Source organism: Chroicocephalus ridibundus, chromosome 1 (assembly GCF_963924245.1).
Source record: "Chroicocephalus ridibundus chromosome 1, bChrRid1.1, whole genome shotgun sequence".
Taxonomy (NCBI): domain Eukaryota; kingdom Metazoa; phylum Chordata; class Aves; order Charadriiformes; family Laridae; genus Chroicocephalus; species Chroicocephalus ridibundus.
The window spans coordinates 175,809,621-175,827,698 of NC_086284.1; the positions used below are offsets into that span (position 1 = coordinate 175,809,621).

At 35.7% G+C, this 18,078-nt stretch overlaps 1 protein-coding gene across 3 annotated transcripts in view; it reads right to left on the minus strand.

Annotated features, from left to right (window-relative positions):
- The window catches only part of METTL25 (methyltransferase like 25), a 62,416-nt gene that overhangs the window by 30,255 nt on the left and 14,083 nt on the right, over positions 1–18,078 (minus strand). For all 3 annotated transcript variants that reach the window (XM_063322848.1, XM_063322849.1, XM_063322850.1), the window contains exons 4-5: positions 14,486–15,118; positions 11,751–11,895 (exon numbers count right to left, since the gene is read on the minus strand). In XM_063322848.1, coding sequence (XP_063178918.1) covers positions 11,751–11,895; positions 14,486–15,118 — 778 coding nt within the window. The remainder of the gene's footprint in view (positions 1–11,750; positions 11,896–14,485; positions 15,119–18,078) is intronic.

An 18,078-nucleotide genomic window follows, 5' to 3' on the forward strand; every position in this document is an offset into this window, starting at 1 on the left:
TCGGAAGTTAGCACTAGCCCCATTAAAAATCAACAAAAGAAACATGAAACTCCAACTCAAACACCCAGCGAATAAGAAATAAACATGGCATATATATAATGTATTAAATACTATGCCGTTTCCAATTATACGACGATTCAAAAAAGAGTAGTCATTCTCCAAACGCACAAACCAAAATATTTACTAGTAAAAAGAACATGATATTCTGGTACTCAAAATTGTAAATATAATATAAAAATTTTACATTTTTGCAAAGTGCTAATTAAAACTGTATTAACTGAAAAGGAAAATGACCCCTAATTTTAAACTTAAATGAGCCGGAAAAAAATCTCATCTTTACTGCTAAACATGTAAATGTATAGACCCTCTTTAGTGCAAAAATATAATGGAATTATATGATACAAAATCCATAAACTGCCCTAAAAATGTATAAGCTAAAGGAAGAGTATTTTTAGATACACTCTATACCGTGATCACATATTTTTCTCAATTTTCTTATGTATAAAGTTATTTTCTTAGATTGGACAATGGACTATCCTGCAGTTATTTTTAATAAACTCCACGCAAAAGAGAGATGAATTTCAACACTGGCAAAGTCTGTTTTATGCACCAGACTTGTCTACCTCTTTCACTTAGAGAAAACTCCCACTGAAGCCAATTACTGCCTTTTCTCACTACCAGACATCTCTCTAAGCAGTCAGTTAGCAAGGCGTGACACAAATTTAAAAACGTAAAAGAATGTATATCCTAAATCAGACAAATCCCATTTGCAAAGCAGGAGAAAGAGATATAATATATGCACAGACACAATATGTAGCTATGCTTCTATATCTTTTAATGTAACCAGTAACGTTAACAGAACTGTATTTTATACCTCCTACTTCTAATTCTCCTCATCCCAGTCGTCATTAGCTAGGAAATTTACGTCTTGTCTTAGTGGAAATAGGTCTCCTGTAACAAACATGAGATATGCCTATGTAAGAACTGTAGGAGTGGATATACCATTATTATAATAGATTAGAAGTCTTCTGCATGACGCACCTTGTAACATCCAAGTTGGAATGAACACTCAAAGGTCACACTGTATGTTAGATTTTTCTTACCAAGGCCTTGAAATTGCAATACTCAGTGCAGAATACTATGCTTAAAAGAAACCCCGCTGAAGTAATTCAAATACTACAAATTGTTTAAGCTACTTATATGTTGTAGACTGAAGGATCAGAACATGTACAATTGTTTATTTATGTTGACATTATGCTACAAAGAAGCGTATAAAGGCAATATCCTAAGACTTATAAAAATCAATCAGTGTCACTAAAACTGTGGAAGATGTATTAAATGACTTCCCAGAAACTATTTTTCAAGATGGGAAAAAGTTTTCTGAAGTTCTGTATTTGAAAATGGCCTTTGCTTTCAAAAGAAAGCTTTCTCAGTTTCTTATAGAATCACAGAATCATAGAATTGTCTAGGTTGAAAGGGACCTTTAAGATTTCAGGTTGAAAGATTTTTTCTATTTGTTCTCCTTTGACAAATATGACAATGCACTTATTTCCCTAGTTTGGTATAAAATGTGTAATGCAAGAGATTTTATGTTGAAACAATCCTTTTTTTTCTGTTTCAAAAAAGGTAAATAGAAAATTATTTGATACTTTATTTTTTCAAAAGGCTATTATTACATTCCTGCAGATGTTACTGAAATAAGCGGTATATTGAACATGTGCAGTTCATCATTTTCATGGTATTTTGTTTCCAGAGAATTCATGTTCGAGTCCTTAATTACTGCTGGAGAAGCAGGCATTAGTTCACAACCCATAAGCTCTTTGCTCTTGACAAACAAAGGCTGACACTATGCACAGACTCTATTCTTACAGACGTCCGGGAAGGAATTACCCTATTCAGACCAGCAGAAAATAAACAGCAACGTTGTGCCTCAACGTTATAAATACTACCATCCAAACAGGAGAGTAATCTTGCTTATCAAGGATTTATAGCTCTAGTAATTCTTCTGCTCTCAGTATAATTACTCTTTTTGCACTTGATCTCATAACAGTCATTATTTAAAAAAGTGAAGTTTTTCTCTTCTCAGCTGTGTAATTTTTATTATGTTCTAAATAGTCTGACTCCATTTCAGAACATGAAAGTGCTAGGGTATTATTCTGAATCTCCTTGAGGGAGCACAAGCTATTTAACTGTGTTCTACACCATGACAGAAAAAAACCAGGTTATTAACAGATAACTTTCTTAGGTCAGTAGCACAATTGGCACAGGCAAACAAAACATTTTTCTCTTTCTTTACTTTCTTTCAGTGGTTGTAAAAGTAAAAAATAATTCTGTATGTTCTTTTGATAATAATTTGTATAATACATATCCCAATTTTTCTTTAATCTAAAATCTCTTTGACCTTTTGCAGACATCTAAGTATCTACAGAATTTCTTATGAGTAGATAGTAGTTGTAGGACTATCATTGTGATAAAGCTATAAAGGATTGCTCAAGGAAACAAAGCACGGAAGAAAAGCTAAACGCAGTTCTTCAGCCACAGTGCTGCTTCACAGAAAGAGCTCATCAGATGAGATACCTAAAATTGATGGATCCCTAGAAGAATTTATAGAAAACCAGAAGTTGTAAGCAGCAAAATATTGCCAAGGCCATGTGGCATTCATCCAAAAACTAAAAACAGGTTACAATTGCCAAACTGCAGTGTGCAACTTCTTGATTAAAGCTCTTTGGTTCTAGAGATCTGAAATGTAGGTAATGTAATATTAATGCTTATAAAGAGCTCAAGGAAAAGTCCAGGGAGCTTCCAAACAGGAAGCCTCACATTTATAGGGAGAGAAAGGATTTTAAAGAATAGTCATTGGATATATGAGCAAATACAACATATTTGGGAAGAGTCAGCCTGACTTTCTTAAAGGGAAGTCATATCTCACAAACAAAGTGGAATTTTTTTTGAAGGCTTCAAGTAACACTTAGACAAGAAAGATATAGTGGGTTTCCAAATGGCATTCAACAAGAGCATTAGAAAAACTATCAAAACACAGAACCAGATAAAAAGTATTCCTATGGGTAAGTAATTGACAGAAACAAAAGATGGGAATAAAAGACCATTTTTCACAGAGGACAGAGATCAGCAGCAGAGGCCTAAGGAGACTTGTGCTGGAACAGGTTGTTGATCAAACTCATAAATGATCTGGAAAAGTTAATGGAGAGTAGGACAAAGTTTGCTGATGATCCTAAGGGTAATAAAAAATAGAGCAATTTCTAATAAAAATTAGAGATGAAATGGCATACAAAATTCAATGTAGATGAAAGTAATTCAAATTGGGAAAAATATTAACTTTAAATATACAACGAACAGCTTTGAACTGAGAGCTGACAGATCACTGAAATGATCAGCTCAGTAATAATGATAAGAAAAAATAATTAAGAATTATTAAGGAAAACAGAAAACACTATTATGCTACTATAGAAATCCATGCTGCACCTGAATCTTAAATATTGTGTTTGATTTTGTTTTTCTTACCTGTGATAACAAGTAATACCATCCAAAAAGGTGCAGAGAGGCGTAACAGGATTGTCACAAGTAAGGAACAAGTAATAAGAAAAATTAAAGCTGTGAAACAGATAATGGGGGAATGAAAAATCTGTAAAATCATGAATGGGATGGAGAAAACAAATAGGGACAGATGTGTACTGGCTTTCACACCCAAATTGAAGGGGTATAAAAAAGAAACATGTAGTTAGTGGCCCTAAAACAATTAAAAGGAAATGCTTCTTCATACAACAAGCAGTTGATTTCTTACTGGGACATGCTATAGATCCTAAAAGTTTACAAACATTCAAAAGTAATCTGAAGGATTCAAGGAATAAAAATCCATCAAGGGTTCTTTACTGCAAATATATAACTTTGTTCAAAGAAGCTCATGACCCAAAACATGCTGGAAGCATGAAAGAGTATTTAGAGGAAGCATTGCTACGTGCTCCCTATGATTTCATACTCTTCTCTATATGCCTGCTATTAGCCTCTATGGAAGACAAGATACTGGAATAGAGAAAACTATGATGTTAACAAATTGCATGATTTCCATGTCTCTGTTATGGAGGCTGAAGCCAGGCTGTATGTTTATTTTGTATCTTCATTCCATTTTGTTATCAAAATATTATTTTATATAAAAATGAATTAGTCTTCTTTCATATCCTGATGCCAATCTGTCAAAAAAGGCCTGAGAACATTATATAAGCAAAGTAGACATTCAAACTATACTCTCAGGTCTACACATGTAGCAGAGAGAGTGTGAGAGCAAGCTAATTCATTAACATATGAAACTGATCTTTAATAGCAAAGCTAAGAATTACAGATATTCATTACCTGTAGGAGTGGAGACAGAAAGCAGTTAGCAAAATTCTCAGCTCTTTCAAGGATTTACGAATCTTGAAAAACCCAACTAAACATGTTTCTAATATAACATCATGAATACGATCAAAGTTTGGTGCTTATTTTAGAGTTGGGACTATCTCAGTGGATTTATGCCAACTCAAACTAATCAAAGATCTGTTTCATAGTGTGTTTCAATCAAAAAAATAACATGGAAATTAGGTCACTCAACTTCTTCATTCTTTAATAAACTCCATTAATATTAATGAAATTACAACAAATCTGTATTCAAAAGTGTTAAGCTTGGATCATAGCCAAAGGACAATTATTTATCTTTAGCGATTCTGAAATCCTAGAGGATTCATATTACAAAGTGATACCAAAATGTTGTATGCGTTTTCCAATACTAGCACAAAGACAGCGTAATAATATTGAGTAAAGATCATTTAAGATTAATAAGTAATTCCAAACAATGATATAAAATTCTCAATAGCATCTTCTGAGATTGTAATTAAATGGAATTAAATGTAATTTTTCCTTCCCCTGAGATTTTTCAGTGGAAAGTAATTCTTATTACCCTCATCAAAATCCTTCACGCACAGCCTACTTTGCCTCTTTGTATACTCCGCCAAACTCAGTCAAGACAGTATAATGAAACACAAATAACCCAACTTGGTTTAGGTCTTCCATGGCATCTATCGTCCAAGACATAGTAGTATCTCAGTTTAGTTCTAGGGTTCCAGGAATCCAAAGAAAGGAGAGGAACTACTTAAACTGCCTTTTTTTTTTTCCATGGGAAAGACTAAATCTTCATTGGCTAAAGACTTCACAGTTCCTTGCGTTTGCATTTTTCCTAAAAATCCCATCACTAAATGGGATTTTGCCAGGAGGAGTAAAGGGCAGGGGGGTAGAAAAATGTTCTTCCATTTTAGAAAACAAATCACTTGTCATCAAAGTAATTTTCAAAATCCAAACCTAGAGTATGCTTTGGGTACTGTGCATTGCAGAAACCTTGGCTTTCTCAATTATAATCTTTTATTGTCTACACACACAAAATTATAAATGTAAGATAGTTTCATGTTTTAACATATTTTTGCTACATTTACTAATGAAAAATACTTTAATAACTTAAATAGGTCATTTAATGTCTGTAAAACTTACCTAGTTAATATTTTTTTTTAAGTTTCATATTTTTTTCAGGATCAATTTTGATAGAAACATCTGGGGTTTAGTGACTAGTTACCTCTGTCACAAATTCATGGAAATGTGCCCTGTTCAGCAATATCTAAAGATGCCTTGGAAAGGAAATCAAACTTTTTGATCTTTTGCTTGGAAGTGTTTTCCTGTGTTGCCATGGTATCAGTGATAGCTATTTTAAGACATTGGCTGTGGAGTATCTTTGAAAATATACCTAGGCAACACAGAAATCATCCATACTCTAATACTTCTAAAACACTGACTAATCTTTTCATATTTCAGTGGAACAGAGTGATATGAAGCCATTATGTTTGTGTAAGGAATCCTTTAGGAAATTCAGTTTTGAAGTTTCTGTCCCCTGAATCCCCCTATTCAAACCCTCCTCAGTTTTCACAAATCTGATAAAATTCTCTACATGAATCGTGACTACCCTTTGCATCCCTCTCAGTTCCCTTAATTATATTCACTAGCTTTTAAAAGTTGGAGCCTAACAAATGTAGCCGCAGTTTATATTTACCTAACTTGAGAATCTGCGACTTTTACTCTGCTGCAAAAGGTTTACTGACTTCTTCTGGGGTGCCTTATTGACAAGCTACACAGCTTCCAGGACAGCCTTAGAACTCTTCTGCCCAGCATATATCTTCTTCTTCCTAGAGCAGTGACCTGATATTGGAAATCCTTAAAAGAGCTGGAGTTAACGATTTGCAGTACTCATGCTAACCTCAGAAAGCGTTTCTATCAGACAGCTATCATTGAAACTACCTATACAACTACACCTATGTCTTATTTCAAATTATGAAATACCTATAAATGTAGCTCCTTAGCAATAGTAATGCTCATGTGTTTTTTCCTCAAAGCAGAGGATATCATATTGAAGAATTTCACTGTTTTTTAGACTGGTGCCGGTGTGCTTGGTGGAACAGAGGATGGAAGGAAGAGAATCACAATGCAGAAACACATCAATTCCTTTTTAAGGAAAGTCAAGTCTTTTTGAAAATATCTTAAATTTGCAGTTACTGTCTGTTAAGGGATAATCATAGTCCAGCTGTTACATTGCCCCAGAAATGTATTAACTGAATGTAAGACAAAACAGCTCCCAAAAATCCTAAGAATAGCTCTTGAACAGAGGCACAGAGGGTTTTTTAACCTAAAATTCATTAGCAAACTGATTTTTTTCCAGAAAAACTGACATAATGGCTCACTATCTAAATAGGTTTATGTAAAAAATTTCTAATAAACAGTAAAATACTTACTACTCTGATGTAATTGACTATCTGACGCAGTAACAGTGAAGAAAAACCCCAAAGGAATCAATTATACTAATGGCTAAGTGCATTTTATCCATAGAAGAATCTCTGTATAAACAGCCAATTCTCCTTAGAGAAAGCCAAAGTAAAATGTCTTAAAATTTTCCAAGAGCTGTCATAATATTCCTTATTAACTGAAATTTAGTATTTGGTACTGCTTATAACAGCAGTGAAATTTGAAGACAGGTGTTAAAAGTCACTGGCTTCAACTTTTTTTAACTGAATTGAAAATTGATGTTAAGCAGCACCTCTTGGTTATTGTAGTTACTAATAAACCAAAACAAATACTTTCATGATCTTAAGAGTTCAAAATTATTCCCAGCATAATTGGAAATGTGGTCCCATTACAAAAATTTACAGCTGAATTTAGCTTATTTATAGATACACTGAAGTACACTGTATACTGATTGCAATATTCAGGACTGTGACTACTGGCACCTACTTTCATCAGAAATGCTCCCAAAGTATTCACAGTGGGTCTAATGGCAAACTGAATCAGGCAATCTTGCAATACCTTTACTATTTTTAGAATATATGAGAAATGTAAGGCATTAATCCTTGTAGTCAGCTCCTCAGAGACAAAAAAACCCCAAACTTGTGATAGCCAAGGTAATTCAATAGCCTGCCAAAAATAGCATAGTAACATTTTGTTGATATTCTGTCAACTCACCACCTCAGAGTTACAAACACTACGTTAGGCATCAAAACAGGTAAAAATTCTTCCCATGAATATCCATTAATTCCAGTTAATACAAAGTGAAAAAGCAATTTTTCACTGGCCTCAAACAAGCCTGATCTTGGTATTAAATAAAACTTAACTGCCAAACAACATACAGCCCAGCCATCTCAAGTTATGGCAACGCAGCAGCTTTTTTGTGAGCTGGCACATCTACTTCAACTAGGCTTATGAGAACAACCAGCTGCACTTCCATTAAAGAAGCAGCGAAGATGGAAAACGTGCGACTTTGGTGAAAGAGCTTTGAGGTGAACTCGGCGCAACCTTGTCCTAAAGGGTGAGCACCTCAGGAAAATAAAAAAGCTTTTAAACTGGGCAAAAAGATAATATAAATATAAAACAGAGCAATAGCATTTTAAAAACACATTTTTAAAAACTTTGAAGCCTTGAAGCTACTAAGTCAAAACAAAATAAGTATAAAATGCTTTATAACAGAAATTGCCACTGTGCCCTCGCAGGCAAGCCCTTGCTTACTGGACTGATTTCAAACAAATAAGTGATCTCCTGTGTTGCAGCAACTTCTGCACAATGCTCTCTACTTCTTAAGAAGATCTTCTATCCATCACTGCAGAGACCTAGCCCTAAGTCTGCATCCTAATATTCTTAACTAGTCTCTCCACGTAAGGCTTCTACAGGTCTCTGCAATCTCTGGTTAATGCCTAGATTAGCCAGTAGCTTCCCTGAGTTTTGTGTCAGAGCCATGGTGAGTGAAGGGCTACCTACAGTAGAGACTGTATCAGCCCAGGGACCTCACAAGCAAACTGGAGATGCACAAATGCATGTGACCCGATGGGATGCATTTCAGGAAGCTGAGGGAACTGGCTGGTGTCACACGAAGGCCACACTCTTATCATCTTTGAAAGGTCACATCCCTCAAGGGAACTTCTTGATGACAGTAAAAAGGCAAATATCACACCCATCTTCAGCCTAACTTCAGTTCATAACCAATAAGCTTATGGAGCAAATTTTCCTAAAAACCATGTCCAGGCCCAGGAAGAACAAGGAGATTGACAACAGGTGGCAGGACTTTACCAGCGACTGACAAACGTTATTGCTTTTTGTGATGCAGTGACTAGCTCCACAAACTAGGGGAAAGCATACTCACAGTTTACCTTGACTTTAGGGAGGCTTTCAGCAAGGTTGCCTTAGTACCTTTATAGACAAATTGGAAAAGCATGACTCAGACAGGTGGACTTTAAGGTGGGTAGAAAACTGATAGGACTCTGAAGCTTAACAGTGAAGCCTGCAGGTCAAGGAAAGTGATTATTCCCCCTTTATAGCGCTTGTGAGAGTAAAGAGTATTTAGAGTGCTTCTTTTGGACCCTCCAGCACACCACACTGACTTACTGGAATGAGTTCAGTAGTGGCAAGAGGACTACAGGGCTGCAGAGAAGGCCAAAGAGGGATCTAACTGCTGTCTTCAACTACTTAAAGGAAAGGGAGCAGAAAAGATTAAGCCGGACTCTCCTTGGAGGTGCGAAAAAACAATAGAGAAAGCTCCAAATTCTGAATAGAATCATACAATCATAGAGTCTTCATGGTTGGAAAGGACCTTTGAGATCATCGAGTCCAACCATACACACACACGAAGAAAAAACCAAACCAAAAACTACAATCTCTGTCACTAGAGAAAGATATAGATACGAGGGAAAACCTTTGTGGTATGGGAAAACACTGGAATGGGCTGTTGAATCACTGCCATTGGAGATATTCAAAACATGACTGGACAAGGCCCTGAACAACCTGATCTAAGTTGGCCCGGCCTTGCGCAGTGATTTGGACCAGATGACCTCCAGAGGCCACTTCCAAGATAAATTATGTCATCACAATTCTATGATTTGGTCCATTTTGGAAGCAGTACCAAAATTCACTTGCCTCAGACAGCTTCTTGCTGTCTTCTTCCTGCAGTAGTTTACTTCTTAAACAGAGTGAATTGTTGAATCCCTACCATCTCATTAGCCACTGAGTCCCTAGAATCCTCTAGAATGCTTTGCCAGTTTGAAATCCATGCATAGGCAGTATAGGCACAAGCTATTGTCCTAATTCTTTCCCAGTTTCCCTTTGAAGAAATTTTGGGTCTTAGATATTGTTGGTCTTTGTGCCCTTACCCTTCCACTGCATATTTACGAACAAGCCATATAACAAATGACTTTACCAGGGGAATACAACAACAGCATTATAGATTTTAGAATACGTACCCTCATAGTAATAGTAAAAAAATAGCAGTTTTTTTGAGCATCACTGGAACTACTTATGTGTTCTTTTCCAAAAACAGAATACTGTAATTTCCTTTTATTCTGCCTAAAGATTCTTCTTTGAGAGTAATTTTTATCCTGCAACCTGAGAAAAATCAAATAGCCAGAAATTCCAATGTGCAATTTGGCTTCATTTCCACACTGCTATGAAACTGCAGTATCTCTTACTATCGTGCACGTCCATCTGTTTGTTTGAACTTAGAATAGGTTATCACATCTGATCCTTTGGTGGTGTCTGAGTAACAATAATATAGTAAAGCTTTATGCACTGGTCTGGAAAAAATAATCCTACAGCTAGAACAGGAAGTTGTAGCCCCCTTGCAATAACAAGAAACAACCAAATGTTTCAGACACACAACTGAATAAGTGTCTGGAAAGTTCACCATTTTTTTAAAACCCTGACGTAAACAAGCATTGTAGGGGTTTTACTAATCACATTTAGTGAATATTCCTATAACTTAGGAATCTCGATCATATCTTCTTCTTTGTTTTTGGGGATCATTTGAAGTATTGTGAAATAAGTGAAACCAATATACTGCAAAACCTCTTAAAACTGTTGCAGAGCAAGATAAAAACAACATGAAAAGATCATTAGAACAAGCAAGCTAGCATGTGTCATGGTCAGTCTGGAGTTGTGCCTTAGCTGCCTGAGCAGACAACTGTTAAAGAGTACCAGCTGGGTTCCACCTGCCTTTCTGTCCGTGAAGTTCCCTGAAAGAGCTGAAATAAACTTTACCAACCCACCTTTCCCTCAAATTTGGTTGACATGGTGATCAGGTTCTAGGACTTCAGCAGATGGTCATTGAGATAGCTCAGCTATGTAACACTTGTCCCAGGAAAGCCAGCTATTTAGTGATTTTCATTATGCATTAAAAACAAATGAGCTAAATAGAAATGAGTATGTTAATGCACGTGAAAGTGCACACTACATGAAAAAGTAGCAGAATATGCTGTAGAAAATGCTAGGGAAAACACAGCATTTGGATGTTGAAACAGAAAGTGACAGTTTTTAGCTGTAGTCTAAATCTTTTACTATTGTATTATTCTATTTTACACTAGATCACTTTGAAGTTGATATACGGGCAGTATTAAACGAAACAGACAATAGTACTTCTCTAAACACTAGACATCAGAAACAGCGTGAGCTTTCCACGGTAAACCAAACAACCCAGGACTATGCATTCACTCCATTTGTGCACAGACAATCTATAACTTGCTGTTTTTTCAAGGCTGTACAGAAAGGTAAACAATTTACCTTTCAAGTAAAGTTATCAACTTCCTATCAAAAACTGGAAAAACCTCACATTTGGAGGAAAATTCGCCTGTAGTGTAAATCCCCAAATAACTTTCAGGTTGTCTCCACAAAAAAACCTGTTATATATATGTACTGTTACGTAATGTTCTAAATTGGCAATGCCCCAGCGTGCAGCACTCAAATGAGTGTTTTTTTAAAGTAATAACTTACATTACAAGGACTAATTCTTCTCATAGTTGTACATGTACAACTCAACATAAATGGATATTGCATGCAGACAACCAAGGGAAAAATCTGGTACAAAATACTTCAAAAGGATGAAAACATATTGGACCAAAAAAGCCTCCACATTTTACAAGTAAAGTAATGGAATAAAACCAGCTGTATTCATAACCACATAAAAACATTCTGCATTAATATCCCTAATTTCAGTAAGAATATTAGGAATATTGGCACAACAGAAAAGCTACAGGGGACATCCGGGAGTGAATGACCCACATAATGTAATTAAAACCAGTACTAACTAAGCCACTGGAAAGGAACAAACACAAGGAGGTTATTAATTATAAGGTATAATATTCTCAACATGCAAACTGGCAGCCACCAGTTAAGCTCAGAAGAATTACCTTCTTGGTTTTCAAACTGTTCTGACAACAGATGGTAACAGCAGCCGACACTGCAAACTGCTTTGATTTCAGGCTTGGCAGTAAAAATTCGTAGTGTATTTGCAGCAAGATCACCACATGTATGTAGACCCACCATCATACAGTCCTAAGAAGAATAAAAGAAAAAAAAAATATTAACAACAATAAAGCATCTCCCTCTTCAACTGAAGGAGCATGAATAACAACAACAAACTCCAAAACCCAAACATGCTGCAAACAGTTATCGAGCTGTAAGGTTTAAATACACAACTCCATGAGGACTCCTGCTGTTCTGTTCTAGAATTTTTCTATGCATAAAATAAAAAGCTCTTCAGTGTTAAGAAAACATGGTGCATTGCCCCTGTGTAGAGACAGACTGCTCATCGCTTTGTCCAGGTAAGGGAACTATGCATTTCTGCACCCTACCTTCAGCAGCCATGAGGAAGCAGAAGTTCAAGACTATGGATAGCAGCTGGTTTATCTGCATGGAAGGGAACATCTCCGTGTTGACTGGACACGGGCCATTTCCTCTTGTTTTTCCTAGCTTTCCTGTTATTACTACCACTGTGACTTTCTTGTCTTACCTCAGATTTACTGCTGTAAATCTGGCTGGACCAATCTATTGCATTTCTGCTACTTTAAATTGCTGAAATCAATATATAAATATAATTTGAAGAGCAGGTTTTGTATTTCCACAACTGTAGTGCTGCCGCAGTGTTGCAGTGCGCCTACTGCTATTCAAAATCAAATGGGCATTTTCTTCCACAACACAAAGTAAGAACTTCAGCTTCAGATGGTCTTGTTCTTCTGTCCATTCTATTTCCTGCTTTCTTTTTCCTCAATTTCCCTTTTCTCTCTATTTCTCCATCCTAATTATCCCTCTTCTCACCACTCATAACAAGATTTTTTCCCTTGGAGCATTATTAGTTGGAATCTACATGGTAAACATGGCATTGCTTTGAATTTCAGCCTCACTCATTAACAAGGTTATCAACAAGAAATTAGCAGGGGCATTGAATTGTGATACCTTTCTATAATCATTTTGACTTTACATGTACATCTCTTTTTGCTGCTCTATATTTGATTTTCTCACACATCTGTATTATATGCTGTATGTATGTGTGAAACAGCAAAACCTCCCCTTTCTTCCTCTGTTTTTTAATTCTTCCCATCCCCCTCGTCACCTTCCACTTTGTGCTGCTTCTCTGTGCTTGCCCTCTCCTTGTCTAAGGATACAAAATTTTTAGGTGGCAAAAGTTCTGTTTGAGTCCAGCTCAGTTTTTAAAGACCTTTTTTCCTATCCGTCAGCTTCAGCTCACCATTCCACAAAGCTTTTTACCCCGTGCAATTACAGAAATAGTGGAACAAGACTAAAGTTTGGAAGCTAAGGGAAGACGTGCACTTGCAAGGGCAGCATTTAAATCCCAGGACAGGAGAAGTCAGAGAGATTCCTGCCCCCGGCTTAGGAAAATTTGAGAAAATAAAATCAATTTATGGTTACAATAAAAAACTGTAAACATTTTAAAAACGATTTCTAAAAAATATGTTATTTCTAAAAATTATCAAAATACTTTAAAAAAAATGTGAATACTTCAGAGTATTTTAATTACGCACACTCATCACACATAGTGTGCAGTTCAGTTATTACTGTTTTTTAACACAATGAAGCATTTACCTTTTCTGACAGTAATATTTTGGGGTTTTTTTGATAAAGAAAGGCAGTGATATAGGATTTCTTCTATCTTCTACATCATACAAATTACATGCTAAGAAGATACAAAATCCAACTGTGCAAATGAAAAGGCATATGCTTCATCAGCCCTGCTGCTCAGGGTGTCTTTTGCAGACAGACATGAGCTTGCTCCACGCATTCTCAGATACTCAGCAGGACTTCTTAGCTCAAGTTATAAGGCCATCAGCACAGACCTGTTGTCTCAAATCAGAGATTAATTACACAGCTGAATATAATAGTTCAGTTACTACTGAACACAGACAAGTTTTCATCCAAGGCTGAATATATCTGCCCAATCAATGTATGTTAGCTCAGGCATAGGAACTAAACAGCCATGCAGCTTCTAGACTCGCGTCACTGTCTTTCGGCAACTGACCTTGGCCTTGTTTCTGTAAACACAATCCCCATCAGCTAGTGAATTACTAAATGAACTTAAACTAACCATGAAAAGTCGAAATATAAAAATATTATTTGCAAATAGGGCTCTTCACAAACTCTATATGTTGAGTACTATACACAATGAATTCTCCTATGCCTTCAAAGTTGAATTGAAATTACAAATATATAAAACTTAAAAACATAAGAAATTTCAAGAAAATTGAATTTCCAGTGCTTAATATATCCATCCACCTGGTAAATATAACTCTTTTCATAATAATTAGATGTTATCTACAACCACAAGTGTAAAATACCTGAATGTGCTAATATGTATGCTGTTAACTTTGACAAGTGAGTATTATCTACCCCATAAATTCTAAAGGCTGCTTTACATATTCAAAATAATCCCAACACATATATTAAAATAGAAAACCAATCTGTATCTGCTAGACACACTTATGCTTACTGGCTGAAAAAACATTATTGGGCCAGAATATTAATTTTCAACACTGGTAGTACTCTGTGTAGACTCAGCAAACATTACGTACATATGAAAATGGCAATATAAAGACAACAGTCAATCTACTTCAAATATTAGTAAAATAACCTCCAGGTCTCTTATGATGTCACTGAGTTCTGTTTCTGCAGTGATGCAAGAGGTCAATGGAAAATACAAGTTTGATTCACGCGATTTACTAGCTTTAGCCTTGAGAGATGCCATTTTTCTTTGCTCCTTCTCCTCTTCACAGAGTTCCCCACAGTCAGACCGACATGAAGAAAAAACTTCTACAGCATCAGCAGGCAGAACATTTAGAATCGCAAGAACCTCTTCAGAAAGTTTGCTCTCATCAGACTGTGTCCGAGACGCCAAATCAACTTCAGTTTGTTTGCTGCTTTCAGATGTACCTATTCCTGTGAAACCACAAGAAGGAGCTAAATCTTGGGTAGTCACTTGGTCCTGATGTTGAAGACTGCTGGTTTTATTTAAGAGCTTTTCAGTGATTGCTTTACAATTAATTTCACTTTGCACTGGCCTGTCATTTGCCTTTTCCAACCTCTGGCTTTCAACGTTCGCTCTTGCGCGACTCTGATATGCTCTCCAGTGTTTCTTCAATTTTCTGTTCCTTTCATGAGCACCATTAGTGGTGGTGTCTGAGGAGTCAATTCCATAAACTTTTAAGTTATATTGCATGGACAAAAATGAACTCAGGTAGCCTTTTCCAGAACCTATATCAATCACCTAAACAATGGGGAAAAAAAATAATGCTATGTTAATGAGCAACAAGATACATTTCAGCCACATGCAAAATAACTCCCTAAAAATTTAAGCATAGATTTAATAATTACCTTATCAGTTATCCCTCCTAATACACTTAGTTCGTTTGCTTTGTTGATCCACCTTGTGCCTTCTAAACACAGAATCAAGTCATAACTGATTTGCTTCAGAAAACAGACACTGCAATACTTAAGCAATGCACATGTCCTGATTCTTCTGGGAAAGACTTTGGTATATTTTTTGACACAGAGCTTCCTTCTTTTAAATAAAATATCATAAAACACTAACAACGCAACCTGCCCTTGCTAAACTGGGTCAGGATATAGAGTTATCAAAGCAAGCGTTCACAGTATTTAGCTTCAGACACCTAACTCCCATACGGAAATAAGCATCTTCGCATTCGGTGCCTAACTTAATCACTTCAGATGTGACCTAAAGACAGGTGATACTATTACGCTCTTTTATGTCAGAATGCTTATTTATACCACTTTCACATTCTGTGCAAATGACCCATACAGCTGTGATTAATATAAAGATGCCTCTGTAACAAAACAAAAGGGCTCACATGTCTCATGTGCTTTCCACTGCCTGTTCTGGAGGAAGGAATGAATAGAAGGGTAACTGGCTGACAGCTTAGTTTGTCTCACAGTTGATAACACGTGCTACTTCGGTGACTGATATAAGACAGGAAGGAAAACACTATACAGAATAGCAGTAGACGCAAGGGTAACCTGAGCAGCTCAGGTACATAATCACAGCTTTTTATTACGTGTGTTTTAATTTGTAATAAATATATAACAAAATATTTTACAAGAATAGTCAGAGTGACATTTCTCGAAGTAAAGAAAACAATACTGTTCGCTTCTGTTCAGGTATCTGCCAAAAAATATATTGATTAGATATAATGGCTTCTTTGTAGATGTTCCTGAAAGTGTTTGATTCAAAAACATCTATGCCTTGTTCTTGGTCTGTCACACATTCACAAGAAAGCTTACACTGATATTTGTAAGTACAAATGGCAGCATACACAACATGTATCCATCTTAAACTCTACTGCGTAGTTTTTACCAGGTAAGAATACTCAGTACAGCAATACTCTTACTGAACTAAGAAAATTAAAGATTTGTACAGCCATGGAATTAGAAAGAAAAATTTCAACCAATGTCACTAAAGACTACGTAAAACAGTGGAGAATACACACTATTAAGTAAAAAGTGTTCATGCAGGCTGCACGTGGCTTTCTCATCTGCACTCCATGTGATATTGCTGCATGTTTGCCATCTAGGTACGCTATAATCCTCATATTTCTTGAATTAATTCAGTACAGGAGCGAATTTAGTGAAATAGAATTTATATAATCTAAGCACACTTTTTGAAAACGTCATTTATTTGTCACATTTATCACCCACATTCTCCTATATTATTTAAAAGTGAAGAAAAGAAAAGTGCCCAAGGAATAATTTTACCCACTACTTTATGTCACTAATATTACTACTATGCAGAATATGCACACATCCACTTCTACAAGGTTTTTAATTATTTCTGTGAAAGGCAGCATTTGGACACAGAGTCAGCTAGTGAATTATTCCTAACTCCTACGTGTGACCTCTAGTGGCTGTAAAGACAAGCTGCTGTTTGGGTAAGGTTTTTTTAGTTGTTTCCAAGTAAAAAGAAAACAGTAATATATTGTTAAATTAGCACTGGGAGAATAGTTTTAAAACGAAAGGAAAAATTGACTAAAAATAAGAAGGCAATGATCTTGTGCTAAACAAATAGACTGCATTAAATTAATCCCTGCTTTACCTTCCCTTGATTACATAAGGAAAGGTAATCAGCAATCCATAGCGTATCTGCCAAGCATGAACTTTTAAAATGAAATTTCCATGATATAATGAACTCCAAAGGTCTTGTCCACAGTGAGTTGGGTACTATGTTTAAACACAGTTTCTGGCACAGCGCAATCAAGAACTCCGTTTCCAGAAGCATTCCAACATTTCCCAGCACCAAATCACAACTTTAATGGATGCTGAATGCAGAATTATATCATACTTACATTACACATTGCAACTCTCGTTGCACATGCTGCAATTTCCAAGGAAAACTTTCAAAAATACATTAAAGAAAAAAAATGTGCGTTTAAGCAAAGAAGAATCATCACTGGCTTCTTTTCAGAGTTTAATCAAGAACTTCTTTATAAACTAAAGTTCCACTTGTATGATAGGAACAACGCTTGAAAGGGGCAGTAAACAACTGAAAAAAAACCCTTTAGTTAGTTTGCTTTAATGTTTTAATTCAAATTATTAACCTAGAAGTGATTACAGTAGTAATAAAATTTTTGCTTTTATTCTCTTTTTACTGTTTATTATATTACATTATAAAATACCGCAAGAGAGCAATATCCTCTACCACCCATTATACATCATGGGTATGGAGGTGAAATGGAGGGCATTTTTCAAGCAGTCAGTGATCTGTAATATCTGAAAGAAACACCCCGAGGACACGTGCTGTTGTAAAACATGTGTTATGCTTTCATAGCTCTAGATTTTTTAATTAAATGCCGCATATATTTTGTTTTGCGAGAAGGATAGAAAAAAATCAATAAGGAAAAAACTCTCCTAAAACTTTACAATTCCTGTATTTTTTTAAGTGGAAAGGTAACCAAAACAAAAGGAGTTGCTTTTTAATAACTGAGAAGGAGGAAGGAGACTTTTTTTTTTTAATGTAACTGGAAAGCTCTTTTCATATATTAGGGATTTGTAACTTTGCACAAATAAATTTCGTTACAGTGTATGACTAAAATGGAAAAAAAGTTAATATAGAGCAGTCGGCATTTCATATGCAGTGATATACTGCAATAATATTTTTCATTAAATATTACAATTTTTTTCAAAAAATAAACAGAAAATAATCCTTTGTATAAAGAT